General features: G+C 35.0%; 2 protein-coding genes across 2 annotated transcripts in view; one reads left to right on the top strand and one right to left on the bottom strand.

Annotated features, from left to right (window-relative positions):
- LOC128985775 (signal recognition particle subunit SRP72) overlaps positions 1-835 on the bottom strand; it is a 39,964-nt gene extending 39,129 nt beyond the window's left edge. Inside the window, exon 1 of the mRNA XM_054405639.1 lies at positions 451-835. Within this exon, the coding sequence (XP_054261614.1) occupies positions 451-553 (103 nt within the window). The 5' untranslated portion in view covers positions 554-835. The remainder of the gene's footprint in view (positions 1-450) is intronic.
- A 4,691-nt stretch (positions 836-5,526) lies between these two features.
- On the top strand, positions 5,527-21,973 carry LOC128982920 (uncharacterized). The gene is made up of 4 exons (XM_054401992.1): positions 5,527-5,750; positions 7,589-7,912; positions 12,741-12,878; positions 21,721-21,973. Exons 1-4 carry the CDS (start codon positions 5,675-5,677, stop codon positions 21,849-21,851), a joined length of 669 nt encoding a protein of 222 aa, XP_054257967.1. The 5' UTR covers positions 5,527-5,674; the 3' UTR covers positions 21,852-21,973.
- The last annotated feature ends 215 nt before the right edge of the window (positions 21,974-22,188 follow it).

Consider the following 22,188-nt stretch of genomic DNA (forward strand, 5'->3'; position numbering starts at 1 on the left):
AAAAAAATGGAATGAGTGTAGGACGTCAAGTAAAGTGCAGCCCCCTCCTCTGTTTTGAATGAAGTAAGTTAGACCTCTTATTGGGGGTCAATCCCCGGCAGATGCAATAAAAATTGAATGATAATAATTGCCGATGCTGTACTTAACGAAACAATCACCATGATCATCTTGTTAAAAAGACACTCGGTAAGGAGTTCTTGCTTCTCGGTTCTCTTTTAGACAAATACGAGATAAGCGTGCTGAATCGAAACAATCGGTACAAATATCTCGATAAAACCTCTCGCTAAGCAAAAATACTTAATCGAAATGTCTCAAGAGGTTCAAACATTCGAAACATTTTGATTGTAACATCTCGCAATCGCGCATCACTAACCCATACCCGTTGCGTTTAAGGGTTAAAAATGCCTAGCCTACCTATTTATAACTACAATGAAAATCATGCTCACTCACCCTTGTTAGCTGATTTCACAGCTCTTTCAAAATCATTATTCTGACAAAACTTGTTTAGTTCAGCATATAAACTTCCCAAACTAATAGAAGTTTGGGCTGTCATTTTTATCAAGGCGTTTCTTGTCTCTATACTTTCATAAGTTTAATAAAAGTAAGGTTAGGAAACTGCTGTTCTATCAACAATACCGAACAGATTGAGAATGGGGCAAGTTTATTCCTCTGGAGCTGCAGAGCTCCACAGATGCTGCTTAGTGCTTAAGCTAACAATACAAGTATATTACTGTTAGGATAATACATCCATTATACTAAATCACATAAAATATTCAACCTAACTGTATTCGCATTAGTGCATTAATCAAGATCAAGAAGTGACAGGTACGGTTACGGTAACAGACGACAGTGAAGTGACATATGATGACGATGACGACAACTAAAATCTAAACTAAACCGAGAAGTGAGAAGTGACAAGTCGACAAAAAAAAGTGGACCCAGCAACAGCAACGTCAGCAACGGTAATAGCCATTGTGATCCATGGTGGAAGGAAAACACATAGGTGTGCTATTCCCACAAATTCTGACGTCACTCGGATTGCAAACAAAATATCACCTGATTGTGACTGTCAAATTAGTATATGTATTTGTTTTGATTTGGTTGTTATTGTTTTTATTATTATAAAAACAATAACAATTAAATAAAAACAAATACATACTAATTTGACAGTTACAATCAGATGATCTTTTGTTTGCAATCCAAGTGACGTCAGAATTTGTGGGAATAGCACACCTATGTTTTTTCCTTCCACCATGATTGTGATCAGTAGTCCTCACTGAGTAGTCCTGCATTGTGATAGGATGAAGGCACGGCCGCCTTTAACTCCAGGCCGCGGCCTTCAAAGTGGCAACGTCGCAAGTGGTGTTGTAACAGCTGTTTTGTTTGGAAGAAGCTAATGGTATTTGTGTATTTACGAAAGATAGGTTACTGGACTATGACAATATTGACTCCGCTTAAAAATGTACAGATATAAATTTTTAATTCATATTGTTTCGGTTTTCAATTCTGTATGTTTTATTTTCAATATCCTTATATATAATACGTGAATGCGATTACTACGAAACACTACTCTTCTATTAATAATGGACGGATTTTTACAAACGAGGTGTCATAATTAAGTATTTGTTGTGTAGACACCCCCTTTCAACAATTCCTGCAATAAACGTCCTAGGGCTTTGCCCCACAGGCCATCAAAATCCCAATGTATTTCTTAAGGAAAGATTTGGTTTACGAACACTAAACAGACGAATAATGTGAATTAATTGCAGCTGTTCATAATAATACACACAAGCACGTTTTTTTCAGAGTGAGTTCGTTTTCAGTTTCGATAACTAGAGTGGAGTGATTGATAACATTATCGTTGAGTAGACTTTTTTCGGAAATGTATGACTGTCATTAGTTTTGAAATAACGCCAGTAATAAGCAATTGCTCGAATTCGAGCAACAGGTGCACCAGTTTTAATACATTTATGTTCATAAATTTAAATCAATAAAGTGAAAATTAATGAGCTGATGTCACCTATCTGCCATGTTATCGTATGGGACGTCTGTCGCTAAACAACACCACTTGCGACGTTGCCAACTCTACCAGGCCGCGGCCTGTAGTTAAAGGTGGCCGTGGGCAACGTTGCAAGCGGTATTGTAACAGCTGTTTTGTTTGGAAGCAGCTAATGGTGTTTTGTGTATTTACGAAAGCTTCGTTATTGGACTATGAAAATATTGACTCAGTTTTAAATTTAAAGATATAGATTTTCAATTCATATTGTTATGGTTTTCAATTCTGTATGTTTTATTTTCAATATTTTAATTACATTTATGTTCATAAATATAAATTTAAATCAATAAAGTGTGAATTAATGAGCTGATTTCACCTGTCCGCCATGTTATCTTATGGGACGTCTGTCACTAAACAACACCACTTGCGATGTTGTCAATTCTACCAGGCCGTGGCCTTTAGTTAGAGGTGGCCGTGATGTAGGTGAATAGGCCATTAATCTCTATGGCCACAGCCACGGCCACCTTTAACTACAGGCCGCGGCCTGGTAGAATTGGCAACGTCGCAAGTGGTGTTGTTTAGTGACAGACGTCCCATAAGATAACATGGCAGATATAGGTGACATCAGCTCATCAATTAACCGACTTCCCCACTACCAACAAAAGGAGGAGGTTCTCAATTTGTTTGTGGCGATGTTTTTTTTTTTCTATGTATGTTCACCAATTTATCTGTGACTCTTTTACCGATCCGTGTGGTTCCACCACCAAAATAACCAGGAGAGTTTCTATTTGGTACCTTATATATTATGTTTAAGTATAATATTTGTTTCGGTGAAAAATTCTGAAAACCTTAAATATTCAACATTTATTTTGTTTACATTTGTGCAGATTGTTTACATTTGTGCAGAGAAGGCAATAAATAATAATAACATTCCTACAGCTGTTAGTTGAAACCATTTAAATGAAGCTACAGACAATTCTTCATGAAACAGTTGCTTCATATTGATCAATAAACTATTTCTTGCCATGGAGCCTAAATGAATTACATTGAGAAAAACGCATTTTGTTTTGGTTACTATAAAAAATGTATTTTAACGTTTGACCTGATTTGTGTATACAGTAATTCTGTTTTTAGTATTGAATATTCTGACTTACAAAAATATTTATGTTTCAGTGAATAGCTGTATGATATTGACAATTAAAGGTGTATTGTGAAAACCAAAGCATTCGTAAAACAGGTCTAAATATAAATTAAATACAATTATTCTTTACACGACCTAAGAAGTGTGAAAGTGCATAATCGTCAATTGTCTTAAAAGTGTTAAATATTTTTATTACTAAACATGCATTTGCAGATGTGGAATGTTTATTAATATTCTCTACCCAGTTACTATAACATATCAATACTATTATGCCTGCTTCGGAAAGTCCTAGAGGAAGATGATATTTGCAATTTCGACTAGGCTATATCTTGAGCAAACAAAACCCCCTACATGACTTACACCACTTTTAGCTATCTTTCATATCCAATCTTTCATATAATATTTTCCAAAGGTACCATACGTGTTAACGACCAATTTTCCACTTTTGATAGATTTTTTGGTGCTGGTAGCTGAGGAATAACTTTCATATTGTTCCAAAAGGCTTGAGACGTTACTGTATTTCTTTTTATAATGTAGAAGTACACCGATTGCAGGAAACAATGATGTCTGACATTTCAATGTATCTAGAATAGACAATTCGTTTTTCATTAGGCCTAATGTAATGGACAACTCTTTCTTTCTTAAGGAATATCTAAAAATGTTTATTTTCATACCCATTGATTATGTAACCTGAACAGGTGACTCAAGCAGTTTTAAAATAATGATTGTTCTGTGGAAATTTTGATTGTTTCAAACAGTTTTGCTTATCAAAAAACCTCAAGTAATTAATATATAAAAAATATACAGTCACTAAAAATCATGAAATAATTTATTTTTGTAAAAAAATACAACCGACTTCAAACGCTCTAAAAAGAATGAAATAATTTCAATAAAGTAATCTTTTGTATTAGGCAAGCTCACGTATTTCAAGGGTATTTACTCAGGGGAGGTATAGAAGAGGCTACGATGACAGCTGAGGGCTTCTTATTAGCTGAGGAAACGCCATTACCGTAACAAAACGATCTATAGCCATCGGCTTCGGTGGTTTATTGGTTAGCGTGCCGGGCTGATATACTGTAGGTCCCGGGTTCGAAACCCGCCGGTGGCATTAACTTTTTGTCCAAGATTTTTTTTATTTTCAGCAAGTTTGGTTGGTTTGGTTTGGTTATTACAGTTTAATTTTATTATTAAGTCATTATAAAATTTTAATTGAGCAATTTCTAGTTTTATTTTATAAACAGAATTATTTTTCCGATTACTATAAACTTTTGTTATATTATTTCTTTATCAGCAAGTTTGGTTAGTTCGGTTAGGTTATGATAGTTTAATTTTATAATTAAAAATTAATAAAATTGAATTTTAGGCATTTATAATTTTATTTTATGAACAGAACTATTTTTGCGATCAGTAAACCTTCATTGCCAAAGTGCTTTTTACTACAGCGCTGTTCACGGAGGAATTTTGAACTAAATGCCTCATTTGTACCTCCCCTAAGTCAGACCCTATTTCAAGTCGGCGCGGCTCAAACTGCAAATATGATTGAAATTAAATTTAATATTGTGTATGTATTTTGAAAATCAATAAATTGTAGCTGGATAACATAAATATATAAAACATACTGAACTGTTTTGTTTATATATTAAAGGAAATATTTTCTTGTATTTTATGTTTACTTCAGAATAAATGGATTATGAAAATAACACACACAAAAGTTCTATATGAATAGGAAAATAATTTAGTTTGATATTATGATTACTGGTACGTTACTTTTCCAAGTTACAAACATTTAAATGCGTTATAATCTTTTTAAAGATACTCGTTAATGCCACTATAATGCTGATCTCTTTTGGTTCAAAGACCAAATCTGGTCTGATTACGGTAATAAAATAACACTTAACGCATAGGTAACTATGAAAAAGACATGCAGATTAACACCTTTAGTTATAGATAGTCACCTGCAATATGGACACCCTCTTTCAATTTTGTATCAAAATCATCATAGAGCCGCGCCGACTTAAAATACGTGAGCTTGCCTAATACAACAGTTTACTTTATTGAAATTATTTCATTCTTTTTAGAGCGTTTGAAGTCGGTTGTATTTTTTTACAAAAATAAATTATTTTCACTTTATTGATTTAAATTTAAATTAATGAACATAAATTTATTAAAACTAGTGCACCTGTTGCTCGAATTCGAGCAATTGCTCAGAGTCAGTTGGCAGTCGAGTGGCACTGTTTTTGGCAGTTTCGTGTCGTTTCAGTTCAGTTGTTCAGTTCAGTCAGTCAGTCTCAGTCAGTAGCACTAGCACTTAGCACTGTCACTACACACACACTACTGTCAGTCAGTCAGTAGTAGTACAGTACTTACTTCACGACTTCACTTACACTGTCAACTCTCATGCCTGTTGGAAGTTGGAATAAGTTCTCATGTGAGCGCAAATTTTAACATTTTTGAATTTGAAATCTGAGTAATAATATTATACCTTTTTTAGATTAAAAACTAATTATTTATTCATATAATTCCAACGTTTTCACATAATGTCTCAACTTAACCTAGCAGCTCATAGCGATCAAGAGAATCAGCTAGGTCAAAATCATCGAAACATTAAACAATGTGAGTAAATTTGTTCATGGCAGTTGATAGTCGTCGTAGCTCAATGAGTGAAACTTGAACTTACTATAACTTAAAATATACCCAAATCGTTTGATCATTACAGATCAATGGAGGACTTAAAATAGGGTCAAGTTTGATCTGAAAATTAACATTAAATTAATGCTTAACCTGCAAAAGAAGTCAAGTAAAAGTTATAACTTGTCTTGTTTGATCTTGTCATAAGCAAAATTAAATGATCTCGAGCCTGTTAAAGATAAGTTGGGCACTCTTTTCAAATAATTGGTATTTTTCCTATAGGCATAATTTCGGCTAGGTCTAAAAGTATAAAAAAAGTTCATTAACCTCACATTAACTAGGCCTATATTACATTTTTGTTTGCAAAAATCATGTATAATCGTGATGATACCAGCTAAGCCCATTTTGAGGTAACTTATCATACCAACCACCAAGCGTCGTAACCTAAGTTATTGTTAGACCAGAGGCATTATTAGTCTACCTAGTTTTGCTGGCAATTAACTTAGCATATTCCTTAAATCTACAATGGCTAAATAAAAATGTAATTTTGATATGTTTACTAACAGTTGTTTTTTGCATGCTGAATCTGAAAATGCAATCAGTTTTTGTCAGAGAGATTCCTAACTTAAGTGGCTGTAAAACGATGGTTAAAATTAAGAATCAAAGGTTTGTGGTGGTCTGGACGTGTCCGTATGTGAACTGAGAACTGAGGAGAGCAAAAAGCTGTTTATACTCAACTTAATGCGCAATAGAATAAATTTGTTCAGAACAATTCATTTGCAGACTAATATGTATTTAGGTATGTGGGGAAGATAGGTCAGGTTTTATGCGGATTCGTGACTGTATTAAGTGTTTTGAAGTCAGGTTGGATTAGGAAGGTTAAATATTAGGTTATAGGCGAATGAACCGACTTATTAATTTATGTTACCTCCAGACTGACTGTTTTTGCACAATTGAAATAGTGGGTGAAACACAACAAAATAATAAACTATTTCAAAAATGTTAAACCATTTCAGCCAAAACAATTTGTGATCAAAATTTTTTTGTCAATTCACCACTTCTAGGGTTAAAGCGATTAAAGAACGTAATATTATAAAGATAGTGTGCCATATAAAAAAAAAAACCATATGGTACTGAACTTCAATTTGTAAAGGAGCATGTCAGCATTTCAAGAAGTTATTCATATTGCAGGCATGAATCTTTCCACGCTGTAGTTAGGCTATAGGCCTACATAAGTTAGGCCTACCGGTACTTTTGGGGTGTCTAATGTATTTCAACATTCTATTGGGCACTTAAATCACTGATTTTACAAGGGGTCGGGAAAGTCGCTAAAAAGTAGTTCTTAATTTTAATTGAAAGACATTCTAGACATAGGCCCTAACTTATGACATTACTTAGGCCTGACATTGTAAAAAAAACAGGATTTTTTAAATCTAACCCTATACTAAAATACTATACTAAAATATCTCTTAGAAATAAACAGTATATAGCCTACGAAAAACTTCATTTCACCCTACATATTTTGGGTCCTAAATTGTGTCTAAACTTATTAACTTAAGGCTTACAAATAAAATAGGTACAACTCTTTAACTTAGTCTTAGGCCCACTTAGTGCTTCAAGTAATATATAGCCTACTTTGATGAGTAAATTGATTCAGTGGTTTTAATCTTATGGTTTGAGTAAAGTTATCATCATCAGTTCTAACACAAGGTCCTCATTTCAATTTTTCAGTTAAGCTATTGCAATCCAAAACAAAGTCTTAATACTAACTTATTATATATGTAATTCATTTAAAAACTTAAGTTTAATGGTGATTTTTTTAGTTGGAGCTTCTGACATCCCTCGATCGACCAAGAAGAAAACAGCTCTCTCTGATGTAAAAAATATTCTGGCTCAAAGATGTGTAAATTCGGCTAAAAAGCCCTTAGATTCTTTTCCAAAACCAAGTGTTTCCAGGAAAAATATATTTGATGAGTTTGAAAAGGAGAATGAAGTTTGGAAAAAAGAAACTAAACAGGACCTCAAAAAGTCAAATACCATTGACCCTTTCATTACCACTTCAAAACGTGTTGATGTGATTCAAACCGATAATGACATTGTTTTTGATACTGTTGAACCTGCCTGCTCTTTCTGTAATCAAACTGAGGGTAAGTTTTAAGGGTGCATTATAGACTTAGTCTCCCTACATTAGGATAGTTTTAAATCTGTCAGTTACTATACTGCAGTGTATCCAGCGGTTCTAGGACTGTGTTAAGAATGGGGGTTGGGGGGGGGGGAGAGGGGGTGTTTGGAGTTTCTGATGAAAGGAGGGGGGGGGGTATGGGTTTCCTCCCAAGGAAAATTTGGTATTTTTAAAGCCGTTTGGTAACTGTCTTTTTTAAGCCATTTTAACTAACCCATCTATCTAGAATTGATGTTCAATAACCCCCGTCAGGGTACGTTAAAAAGACAAAACGTGTTTTTGAATTTATTTTTCCAGGGACCAATGGAGGGGGGGGGGTTTAGCCCCTGTAGCCCCCCTGGCCTTGCAACCACCACTGCTAGTAGTTAAAAGTTTTGTGTCTTAATACAAAAACAGTGTTTTGAAGTTTAGATTCAGTTTAGCCTACAATGAATCCTAATCATTAATATTAATAATGATACAGTAGACTCCCTCTTATCCGCACTCCTCGGGACCGAGGCCAGTCCGGATAACGGATTTTCCGGTTAAACCGACGTCCCCAAAAACTCGTTAAAACGAACCGTTTAAATGCATACTAGTAAACTTATTTGACTTAAATTTAGGAGAGCATTGCATTTAGACATGTGATCACTGGTCTCAAATTTTTCCCACGATAACAGTTGTTTCAGTACCGCCCACTTCCTGCTGATCTAGTCAGGTTAAACCGATGTGCTGATAAAAGTTGTCCCCGGTGAAAGAGATGTCACTTCCGCCGAGTGTAGTCCGGTTAAAAGGTGTCCGGATAAGAGGGAGTCTACTGTACTACTATTATTATCTTCAATGATGTACCGTAGGCCTACCTTAATGATGAGATGAACTCAACGACAACTGCAAACAGTGCATACCCAACGAAACATTGCAACTTTCCTGCAAATATGCAGCCCAAATTTTACATAATATTCTGCAAACACTTTACTTGTGTTTAAACTTTACTAGTAGGTGTGTGGTGGGCAATAATAGCTGACATTCCAAATGTAACTCCCATTGTGTAGATTACACTACTACAGACAGGGCCGGACATGTATCTACACAGCTCATGTCCCAATTGAATTAAATCACTATTAATATAATTTATTGTATTTTTATATTTTTTGTCCTGCATTTTTGTACACATAGGTTGACGCCGGGCTTTAGCCCAGAACCTTTTTATAAAGGCTAACTTAACACTAATTTTTCTCTAGGTCTATTTACAATATTCTCACCTCTTGCAAAAAGTGGCTCATTAGTAACGGTACTACTTTTGTCTTAATTTAACTGGGCTAAAACAATAGACAACTTAATGTTTTTTAAAACATAAAACTTAGCCTTCATACCCGTGCTTCGTAACAGGAATAGAGGACACAGAATAGAATATGTTGAATAATGTGGTTTGTTATTTATCCATACTGTCTGTGAAACAGAAGACGTCTAGTGCACCAGCTGCACTAATAGCAACAACTACATTTGTATTGAAGGACTCTACAGTTGAAGCTAGAGTCAATGATCTGAAAGCAAATTGCTTAATAGACACCGGGAGTACATCAAGCTTTATCAACTTGAATGTTGTTCAGTTAAACAAAATAAAAATGTATAAAGAAAGTGGACAATTTATCCATGTTTGCCTCCTGGATTGAATAATAATAATAATAATAGGTTAAATACCTTGTATACGTCCTCAATCCAAGTCGTCTTTTATAATGACTATAGTTTCGGGGCCAACAGCCCCATTGTCAAATTTTCTGTCTTGTTAATTACTGTTTATAGCATTGGCCACCGTTGAAGTACACATATACACATACACTGACACACGAAACATTTATATTTACACGTAACATTGAAAAATTATACTTTTTTGGCCGGCCTAAACAAAAGTGATTACATCATTGTGCGGACCGGTACACTGACTGACTGATTCATGTTAGCCGATCAATTTGACAATGGGGCTGTTGGCCCTGAAACTATAGTCATTATAAAAGACGACTTGGATTGAGGACGTATACAAGGTATTTAACCTATTATTATTAAAGTGGACAAGTATCGCTAGCTGCTTCTAATATGAAATCTAACGTCAACGGGTTTGTTAAAATCAACCTAAATCTATTGAGTCACAATTACAACAATTTTAAGTTTTCTGTTCTTGAAAATCTTTGTACCGACGACGTGCTTATCGGACATGATGTCATGAAACTCCACTCTAATATACAGGTCTGGTTAGGAGGTAAGGAACCTCCTCTGTTGGTGTGCTCCTGTGCCAAATTTGAACCAGCCAAACTATTCTGTAATTTAACTCAAGATTGTAAGCCGATAGCCACAGAATCACGAGGTTACTTGGAAGAAGACATGCAGTTTATAAAAAAATAATAGAAAGACTACCGGTACAGACTGAGGAGATCATTGAACCTAGTTCGTCACCTTGGCGCGCACAAGTGTTGGTTGTAAAAAGGGAAGAAGTGACTATTCGCAAACGATAAACAAATTTACTCTTCTAGACTTCTATCCCTTACCAAACACAGATGTTCTAGTATCCACTGTAGCAACGAACAAGGTTTTTAGTGCCATTGATCTAAAGCAAGCATACTATCAAATACCGATTTCTGACAGAGAGAAGAAATACACTGCTTTTGAGGCTGCTGGTCGTCTTTTTCAATTCAGAAGAATCCCATTTGGTGTAACCAACGGCTTGTTTTCAAAAGACCATGGACCAGATTATGCCAACCATTAGAAAAGAAAAGCTGAATGTAGTGTACGCCTATTTGGATGATTTGACCATAGTGGAAAGGATCGAAAGGATCATGATGAGAATCTAAGACAATTCTTAGATGCTGTAACCAAGTATGGACTTGTAATCAACAATGAAATGAGCAAGTTCAACCAAACTTCAATAACTTTGTTCGGACGCTTAGTTTCTCATGAATCTATTGGCCCTGATCGAGATCAGCTAAAATTTTTACTGTCACTTCCTGTGACCAAAGACCAAGATTCACTAAAGCGATTCCTATGATTTGTTGTTCACTATTTAAAATGGATACATCGGTTTTCAGATAAAATAAGAAACCTGAAACATGGTAATTCTTTTCCTTTGTCACAGGAAGCGTTTGCAGATTTTGAATCACTCAATCTTGACATTGCAAATTCAGTACTTAATTACTCTAGGAATGGGCAAGAGCCACTGGTAGTGGAGACTGGCATAGCCGTGGCAGCAACTTTGAGTCAAGATAATCAGCCAATTGCTTTTTTCTCCCGGAATCTAAACAAATCTGAGAAGCTGTATTCAGCAGTTGAAAAAAAGCCATTGCCATTATTAAAGCCCTTAGAAAATAATCCATTTCTTATCAGAGGAGACTTCAGATTATGCACGGGTCAGCAAGCTTTATATTTTTTTTTGACAAGAGGCATACAAGCCAAATCAAAAACAACAAAGTTATGAAATGGCAACTAGAGTTAACACATTATCAATATGAAATAGTGTAGGGTACCGACCTGGTAGGGAGAATGTAAAAGTAGATACACTTTCTCGGGCATGTGCGGTTCGCTGGGACACTGCTAAGTTGTTTGAATTACACAAATCTCTCTGCCATCCGGGAGTCACTCAAATGTTTCATTGGATTAGAACTAAAAATCTAAACTCAACTCTGGATGATGTAAAAAGGATGACATCAGCTAGTCAAACATGTGCAGAAGTGAAGCCAAGGTTTCACCAATTTTAAGGAAAACTGATAAAGGCAACCACTCCCTTCAAACATCTAAAATACTGATTTTAAGGGCCCTCTTCCATCAACAACCAGAAGCCGTTACCTTTTAACCATGGTTTTTTTACCATGGCGAATGAGTATTCTTGTTTTGTTTTAGCTTACCCCGGTAAGGACATTAGTTCAGCAACAGTTATTGAATGTTTTTCAGATCTATTCTTTATATTTGGAGCCCCTTCCTTTGTACATTCAAATAGAGGTTCATCTTTTATTTCGTGTGAACTGACGGACTTTCTTCACAATTATGGAGTAGCTACAAGTCATACGACACCTTGTAACCCTAGTGGGAACTCTCAGATTGAACACCTCAATGGAACAATATGGCGAACCATCCTACTAGCTTTGAAAACCCATAACCTACCAGTTGCTGCATGGGAAGAAGTATTACAGGAAGCTCTTCACTCAGTCATATCTCTTTTATGCACTGCGACAAATTGCACACAGCACGAAAGATTCTTTATACATACGTAGCAGAAGAACTACCAACAGAGTCTCCTTACCATACGGGCTACCGTGAACCTTAAAACATTATCGTCGTGAACCTTAAAACATTATCATCCTCAAAGACGATTGAAGCAAACATGTGAATTGTGGATGGTGCAATCTTTGTAGGTGTTTTTTGCAATTGTGATAATATTGCAGGGAGTAGAAGTTAGTGTGTGTCAGCTCAAGCTAGTTTTCTGACTTGAAGCTTCATTGCTCAAGTTTTAGGCTAGGCTCGGCTTGAAAATCAAGCTGCATGTACACCTCCAGTCATTTTTACAGTTTTGTCGTAGCTAAACATTTTCCGCTACGGTCCTGGGCCTCATTGCTCTGGCCCTGACTAGGTAATAGGCTATTTGGGTATGGACTATTCAGTCTGTAGAATAATGCTCATTATCAGTACTACTATTTTTGATGCTGTATTGACCTACTTAAGTTGCACTTATATTTAAATCTTGGGATGAGTTTAAAGAAACTATAACCATCCAGTTTGCTAAAACTGGTATTTTAATTCAAACTTATAAAAAAACCTGTTTGTTTTAGATTATGGGGCTGATCTAATATTGGAATCAATAACCCTCACAAAGAGTGAAATAGATAAACTTGCTTTGGAGTGGGAAAGACCGGCTGTAGTGGGTCCAAATGATGTAAGAAAACTAGAAAAACCAGACGTCATCTCAAGTGAGTCTTGATATATTGAACGTTAAGATAGCCCAAGCTACAAATTAAAATTATTTTAAATATTTAGTTTTATCACTGCATGAATATTAGTTATGTGTATCCTTAGATTAGGTATGTATGTACAGTGTAATTGAAAAGTCCCCGAACGGTGTAATATATTTTTTACTATTATAGATAAAGTTATTATAAGCATTTTTGTATTGTTATTATAAGATATACTTGGGGTATATCAATAATAGCCATAAATATCTACTGTTTCAAGCTATTACTACTTTTTTACCTATTAAGGGGGGATGGCCCACGAGGAACAAAAATTCTTAAATAGCAGCATAGATCAAGTTTGGTTTCAATATTAAAGGTCTCATTTAGTACCCTAAACTATCACATGATCCCCTATTCATCACCCCACATCATCCCCATTAGGATTAAAGTCATGTTTATGGTTCATATTGAACTCACATTGCCGCAAAACCAAACTCAAATGGACAACCGAGTAAAAAATGACAGCCATTGAAATATTTCCTGAATCTGAAATTTTGAATCTATAAACGGCTGCCACTTTTTACACAGCTGTTATTTTGAGCTCAAATTTGCGGCATTGTATTCTACTAATAAAGATCTTTAACCCTTAAGCGCTTGGGCTGGTTTTTTTTTACACTGGAGCTTGCACGGGGGTCTAGTAGTGGACCTCAAATAAAAATGGGTACAAAAAAGCTTTTGATATTTAACTCTAAATTTTAGACGTAATATCTATATTCATAACACAGGTACATCCTCGGGGGTTTGGTGCAAAGATGGTGTTACTGAAAGTTTTGACACCTCTATAGGTCTGAGACAAGGCTGTGTATGCAGTCCTAGTATGTTCAGTCTATTTGTTAATGACCGGAAGTGGTGGGAGGTGGTTATAATTTTGATGGAAACAAAATAAATATGTTGGTTGATGTATACAGACAACATCGTCTTACTCGCCCCAACTTCTTCAGTTTTACAGCATATGATAAACAATTTGTAGAGGTACTGTGACATATGGAACATTAAACCCTTAAATTCAACTTGGATGAATCCAAAGTAACGTTTTTTAGAAATGGTGGGAAACTGTGAGGAGGTGATGACTGGTGGTACAAAGGTGAAAAAATCTAGATAGTTAAAAGCTATAAATATTTGGGAGTCACATTCACCAGTACATTATCGAGGAACAATCACTTTAAAGAGAAGTCAGGAGTAGCAAAATTTGCCTTACATTCTGTTTGGGACGGGTTGATGACAAATCGTGATACTCCTGTTGCTAGCAAAATGAAATGTTTCAATTCAGTTATTAAATCAATTATTTGTTACGGCGCTGAAGTCTGGGGTTTCGAGGAAAAAGAGCATGTGGATTGTGGAAACTGTTAAAATGTTTATTAAGAAGCCTCCGAATTATGTCCTGTATTAAGAAAAAAATAGAAAAATTATTCTCTCCAACCAATATTAAACCATATCTAATTAAATTCAAAAGGTTCTTTCATTATCTAACTATTGCCTACTTTACATTCTAGCTAAACTAATTATGAAAAAATACATTTACTGGAGCCGCAAATGGAAATCAATGGCTAAAAGAATCAATTTGAATTTGGATCCCGGTGATCTTACAGTTTTAGGAGAGGAATTGACAAGTGTAAAGGAACACTTAAAAGCCGTATGGTGGGCAGATTGTGTAGGAAGGGCTTGTACGTCTTTTTACCACAGTCAGTTGGCTGTCATTTGACCTTGAGCTTGGCAACAGTAGTCCACTGTATGATAACAATGTTGACGTTATCTCTTGGGCCATAAAAGCTATAGAGCCGAAATTATCAACTTAAACTATAAGCCTTGGTTAGAACAAAATTATTTATGTTTGTTATACAATCATCAGGAAAATAAAACAACATTTCACTTCATAGCCAAATGTCCTGTCTATCAGCATTCAAGAAAACAGTTTTTTGGGGAAAGAAGAATAAGTCCAATGAATTATATTTAAATGGGATGAATTGGCAGATATTTGCTAAATATTTGAAAGCCGCTTGGAAATATCGATGGGTATTGAAAAACAAATTTAACTTTGACTATACAGCGTTCTATAATTAGATATTGATTTTTTCCTTTTGTTCATTCCTTGTTTTATGTAGCTTATTTCATATTAATTATATTTAGGCTAGTTGACTGTATGTAACAAATTGTCTGTCTCTCATCCTCATACTCAGAGTACTTTAAAATATTTGAATGTGTTTTATAAGTATCTTTTCATTTTATACTTTAAGGGCCGGTTTAAAAGCTCGGGATTTAGATAAGTTCTAGACTTAAACTCTGGAGTCAACAAAATGACTTTCCGAGTCAGGGCGTTAGCAAAGTCCAGATCTTAGTAGACTCTGGATTTTATTTGGCTGGTTAGACTCTGGAGTTTAAAATTTGACTTTCCGGGTGAAGGATCTATAGATCTCGTCTCTTTCCGAGTCAAGGATTAGCAAAATTCGTTAAATCTAGGATCTAAATCAGTACGATTTTAGATCCTTGCCAAGGGCAGGATTTAAAATTAGATCCTAGACTTAACAGATAAGATAAGATAAGATAAGATCTTTATTTCCATTAGATATTCTTTTGAATACATTGGATATGTCAGGTTACAACAGAGTATAAACTTGCGTTTTAGTCGTTTGATCTGTAGTAGAAGATTAAAACACTTTAACATAATATAAACGGATTATATTTGAGACACTACAACAGACATTCTCTACAACAGTACATCAACATTCAGCAATCGACAGCAGGACTACCAACATTACAAAACGTATTATCCTATGTACAAAGCAATGTACCAATCCATTAGGCTACATCTTTAACACTAGATTACAGTGATATATATATATAATAATACAACATTTAAACACCTCAGTTTTTGTTTTGAAGTCGGTTTTTGCGCATTGTTATAATAGAATAATTTGGATTATGGTAGTTTACAAGCAACACAACGTGTTGTGCACTTAACCCATTTCTCGTGTTATCTAATAAAGAGATTCAAGATGATTTCATCTTTCAAAAGATATTATGTTTACTGTCTCCAGGAATAAGGGTTTAAATAATGAAAGAGCTCCACTCAGCATTCCAAAATGGAAACAAGTGTTGATTGCGCTAAGCTTTTTTTTGCTGACGTGACTCTTCACAGGGAAACTGGAGATCTTCTCCATGTGTCAGAGTCTACTGCTTGTAGAGTTATCCATAAGGTAGCAAAGGTAATATGTGGGAGATTAAGGACATAATTTAAAATTTCTGAAGGGGAATCTTAAAAGAGGAAAACAACAACAACCTGGTGTAGAAATTAGAAAAAAGGTAAATATTCTAATTCTAGCCTTTGCAGATGACGTGACTCTATTAAAAAAGCAGAGGATGAAAACGGTCTAAAAACCCTCACAGAGACTCTAATTAAAGAAACTAGAGCAATATAATTGAAAGTCAGCAAAGAAAAGACAATATTCCTAATAGTTGGACAACACTTAGAAGATTTTGACGTGGAACACTCCTTGCAAGTTGGAGACTATAAATTCAAAAGGACTGCAGAGTTTAATTACTTAGGTGTGACCATAGACCAAAAAGATAAAGAAGAAGTAGAGATAAACACTAGATTATTACTGGGGAATAAATGCTATTGGGCCCTTAAATCACTGCTAAAAAGTATACTTTTGTCAAGGAGAACCAAAGAAAAATTATAAAACTATTTAATACAGCCAATAGCACTCTTGGATCTGAAACCTGGACATTGACGAAGAACAACGAAAAGAAAATAATTGTTTTTTAAAACAAAATACTAAGAACTATCTACAGCTACGGTCCCATCAATGAAAATGGGGTGTGGAGGATCAGAACAAACAAAGAATTGCGGGAAATCTATACAGACCTAGACATAATTTAGCACAAATAAAAAGCAGGAGACTGAGAAGTCATGTGAAGAGAAGAGAAGAAGATTCTACGCTAAGAATGGTGTCTGAAAATGTCCCTTGTGGAAGACGACCACTAGGACAACCTCGGCTAAGATGGCAGGACCATGTGCGAAGAGACATAGGGAAGCTAATAGCAGAGACAAAATGGATGGAAGACAGAGAGAGGTGGCGACTTGTTGTTGGTGAGACCAAAAACCTACTGAGGTTTGAGTGGCACATAGGTAAGGTAGGTAAGGAAAGGAAGGGGAATACACATATAGGACAAAGCATACATGTTTCCTGGGGTGTTAAACTATGTTGATGGCGCTACGTACTTATTATGTGAAATGTATACATGTAAATATATGTGGGTGATGAAATTCAAAATCATGTTAAAAGGTGCGTGACACACTGGTCACGTGTACTGAAGGTTATTTGAAAATGTAAAGTCATGAAAAAATAAAAGTGATGGAATGTAAAGTTCCAGATGAATTAACGGAACGTCTAACATTTCTTGCCATAGCTTTTTTAATTCATCGTATCAAATTCAAATTTGTAGAATTAATTTCCTTTTTTAAAGCTTCTTAAAATGATGTACTACTTGATAGTGGTTGTTGTTTGAACATTTTAAGTTACCCCCAGCAACCCCTACAGGGGGTGGGGGGTGAATTTCAAAATACCACCAAAAAATACTTTATACTACCCTAGTAACGTGTATCGAAGCTCGTTTGAACATATTCATCGTTAAAAAATTAACCAGTTGGTAGTATTATGGGACACCCGGTATTTAAGATTGTTTGAATAAATCATCTTTATAACTCCATCTTGATATTTTAGAATATTGATCTTTATTACGCATCTGATAGTGCTGTTTCAGAATAGAGGAACATCGATAATTATAAATTTATGTTACTTTAGTTGAAAACAATTATCTTATAAACGTATAAAATAACTAATAAAGAATATAAAATCATGCATAAAGATAATAACAGCACTCCTAAAATGGGTATGAAGATAACAACATAAAAACGTCACTATTCGTTCTCTTTAAGTCATTATAAACACAGTTTGTACAACAATATTTTTAGATTTTTTTTAGTAAAATTTATTTCAACTTAAACTTGATTCACAATCAAAATTAAATATGAATGGTTTTGAAATAAATTTTAGCCTATACTGCATGTCAAAATAATGAACTATTTAAAAATGTTAAGTATAAATGTGAGGCAAAGTACCACCTTGGGTACCAAGAGCCACGGCAGTAAGTAAGTAAGTATAATTGCTATTCAAAAACAATAAAAGGTTGTTTTAGCGAAATTCCCATATAGGGAATAAGCTATTACTGTAGTACCACAGCCACCTCTAATACAGGCTGTGGCGAGTGAAAAGTGGCAACGTCGCATCCGTGTCTTGGTGCGTGGTCGACTTACCATTACAGTGAATGGAGGAGTCGCGTACCGACGTACATAATCGTGTTTCTAATACCCTTAATAATTAGTAATGCCATTGAACTTGTTACTACAGCATGCCAGATAGATGTGATATGGCTGGATGCAAGAATAATTACGAAAGCTCAATTAAAAATGAATAATACATACAGTGTTCTAAGATTCTATGTGATCCGCCGCGTAAGCAACAATAGCTTCCTGCTATTCATCGGTCAAATTAGACATCTTAAAACAATTCTCGTTTTTGTGTGAAACATTTTTATGAATATGAACTTAGATTTGTAAAAAAAAAATGTAAGAATAAGACAATGATTCATGTAAATATAGACGCAAGAAGCGAGTTTTAGGTGGTAATGCCGTACTATTTCCTTATTTATTTGTCTATCTTATTGATAAAAGCTGTTGTTAAGTGATTAAAATAACTTAAATAACTAGCACTTCAAAGAAATAAACTGGTGTTTCTGTCAAGTTTAATTAGGCCTACTAGTAAAAAAATATGTACTACACCATCTAACAATAAAAGCATCATAGTCTCCGACTCCAGTCTGAATGTTGATGTGATAAAAAAAAATCTATTAATATTGTGGAAAGCCATATGGATGCCTAGCTTCTGAATTACAAAATGGCAAACGTTTTGCTTATTAATTATTCAAAGAAAATAAATTATTTAGTCAGTATTCCTTCAAAATGAAAACTTAAAATTTTGTTGTCGCTAACTTATGGTTTCCTCAGGTAGACTAAAACATAATATTTCTATTTAAAATTTGAAATTATTTTATTTGAACAAATTGTTAGATATTAGTCTCTACAAATATTGAAGTGGCAATAAGTTAGTCATACTGTAAAATATTACTATTCTTGGTATAGTGGCTATAATTTGTAAAATTTAAGCCCAGTCTGTCTAGTAGTTTTTACTATGTTGAATAACACACATATATACAGACACCATGAGATTGTTATATAATAGTATAGATTACCAAATTAACAAGGGAAATATGTAAAGTCCATCTATTTCCACATTCATCGTACTTACAATACAATAAATGCAACCAAAAACATTATGTTTGTATATTTTTAGTTGAAGACATATTGTGGTACCTATGTTGCAATTCATTTTTCACTAAATAAACAACCTAGATTCTAATTTGTCTTTTTTACCACATTCAAACTAAAATATGTAATTTAAATACTTTCATTCATTGATACAGAGCAGCAATACTCTCATTGATGTTATAGCCTAGCACGAGTGCAGGACCCAGGCGGCGGGTGAGTGCGACGTTGCCAGTTCGAACGTCGCGGCCTTGTATTAGAGGTGGCTGTGGTAGTACTCATGGTAAGACCTGGACCTGGGACCGATTTACTTTTTCGATTTGAGGTCCCTAGAGGCCAAAAACACCATCCGTTCAAATTCATATAATATGATCAATAGATAATTTGATCACATATACATATAAACAAATTTGAATGAATGGTGTTTTTGGCCTCTGGGGACATCAAAATGAAACAGTGAATCAGTCCTTGCCAAGGTCTTACCAACCCAACAACGGTAGTAGCTACTTCCCTATAGGGAAATTCGCTAAAAGTAATAATAGCTTAAAAGAGTAGACATTTATGGCTATAATTGATTTACCAAGTTACATCCTTTTATCTATAATATAGTATAAAATATATTACATCGTTCCGGGACTTTTCAATCACAAGGTATAAAATAAGCTAGTATAGACTGTTTTAAACTATTTTGGTGAAAAGTTAAAACTGAATCATATTTCAAGGGGGCCATTTCACCAAGGCAGGATAGCTGACTGAATATAGTGCTCATCTGGAAATTAGAAGGTTGCTGGTTCGATCCTGAGAAAAGTCAAAATTTGTAAATGGTTTGAAACTGTATCTTGGGTGCTCGTGATGATTGGGCTTTCACTAAATGGTCCTGGCTGAAGAACCAGTTTATCTTAATCAGTGTCAAAGCTGTCATCTCAATTCATTCAACACTAATCTTGACATTTAAAACGCAAACTGGTGGGTCGGCATCATACAGACGAAACAGAACCTCACCTAGTACATTGGACCCATGTAGCCTTCCAATCCACAGCCATTAGTGTTGACTTTAAAGTTTTATAAATACTACATGTCCCTTGTGCCGTTTTAAAGTAGAAAAAGTCTGACACTTGTGCCTCAGTGTTTGTTTATAGCTATTTACAGGATTTGTCCTGGGCACATGTTATATAATATTGTTTGTAAACTTTAATGCTGACACACTGCAATGCGTTTAGACAAAGATTTATGAACTTACTAGATGATTGTAAAATGAATGACATGTTGCTTTGTTACTTACGAAGACCCGTTGATCCTTAGCCAAAATCACTTATCAAGAGTCTAATGAGGAGTAGCTTTAACAATCATAAAGTTGGACACTTGGATTCCTGGCTTACAATACAATAGGTCCCTATTTTGTATTTTAGTAGCGGCAACTAGCATTTATCCTGCCCGTTGATGCATCCCTCCCCCTCCCTCACTTGGGCGAGTCCAATTCTGCACTGCTTGTTGTAATTTGAGTCGTCTGCTTGGTTTTGTGCTTTAATATTTGTGTTTTTAGACTGACATGCGATAGAACAGAAAAAAATTTTCTGGGTACATTCTATGGACTACTTGTGAACATTACTTGAAACTGCCCTTCTAAACGACTTAATAATGTTGGGTGTGACCCACCCAGGGCTACAGATATACACATGTATATTTGTAGCCCTGGGTGTGACCACCAACGCCTCTTTGCACGACGTCTCTTCTTAACAGCCTGCAACAACAGCATACATATTGGAACGGCCCAAATGTCAGTCACATTGGGCGAGCACAGTCGCCGGCGTTCTATATGCTCGTGTAGTCAATGCTCTCGCGTTCAATCCGCTGCTGATTGTCGGCTTCGTGTAGTCCTAGACATTTTTACGCGTACTATCGGTTGCGTTTCATATGCTCGTGTGGTCCGGCCCTGATATCTATATGAAAAAAATCTCTCTGCTGAACTCATGTACCCTGGTAACAACTTTTAAGTAGAAGGTAGCAAAGTGCCTGATCAGATGTGCTACAGTTTCTAACAGAACCTTCCACTGCATATTATACCTATTAGCTATGCCTCTTCCATCTGTTCTTGTTGTATGTTCTTTGTCATTGTCAGTTTCCTAAAGGCTAATAAGTGACAAAATCAAATTTTGATCTAACCCAAATGGGGAAGCATTACTTGAGGTAAAGATTAGAATCCCGTTTCAGAAAACTCAGTGTCTTTAAGATATGTCATTTAATGTCTTTGATCCTATGCGAAGGACTCTTGAATATCTAAGGTACAAAAACATTTTGTCACTGTAGCCAATTATCAAGAGATTCTTCTATTATTCACAAGGAAATATTTTGTGATTAAGATTTTATTAATCTCTACTTGTATAGATTTAATAAATTGCTATTATTTATTTGTAGCCGCTGACCTGTATTCACTCAGCAGCCATTGGGATATATTTGATTATGACTTGGATGAACCGGATATAAGTCTACTGCATGACATTCCAGTTGTTGAAAGTATCATTGATCCTGATTCCTTCGAAGAATGAAGTGGCAATACAGTTTTTTTACCATAAATATCTTAACTTAAAGTTTCAAATTTTGTATTTATTATAGATTGTAAAATTTATCATGGTTCTTGGTAAAGTACACATGATATTTTTGTATTGTTTTGTATAATTTATTAAAATATTTTTATCATATTCACAACTATTTCTTTCATCCTTTTTTTTGCAACAAAACTAAAACAGATGCACAATAAAATTGTTCAAATTGCAAATTCCTACACTTATTCGTGGTCATTTCACTCATTTCTGTCTCAAGGCGTCATAGATGAATTCACTGTGTAAAAGTTGGTCAGTAACAAAGCTGGACACATCCGACTTA

The sequence above is a fragment of the Macrosteles quadrilineatus genome, unplaced genomic scaffold (genome assembly GCF_028750875.1).
Source record: "Macrosteles quadrilineatus isolate MER2022 unplaced genomic scaffold, UCM_ALF_1.0 Scaffold_1__1_contigs__length_201487025, whole genome shotgun sequence".
In the NCBI taxonomy this organism is placed as follows: Eukaryota; Metazoa; Arthropoda; class Insecta; order Hemiptera; family Cicadellidae; genus Macrosteles; species Macrosteles quadrilineatus.

Coding starts and splice junctions, on each gene's coding strand:
- LOC128982920 (XM_054401992.1), top strand. CDS start 5,675: ATGTCTCAACTTAACCTAGCAGCTCATAGCGATCAAGAGAATCAGCTA. Junction 7,913..12,740: donor TTTCTGTAATCAAACTGAGG/GTAAGTTTTAAG, acceptor TGTTTGTTTTAG/ATTATGGGGCTGATCTAATA. Junction 12,879..21,720: donor AAAACCAGACGTCATCTCAA/GTGAGTCTTGAT, acceptor ATTTATTTGTAG/CCGCTGACCTGTATTCACTC.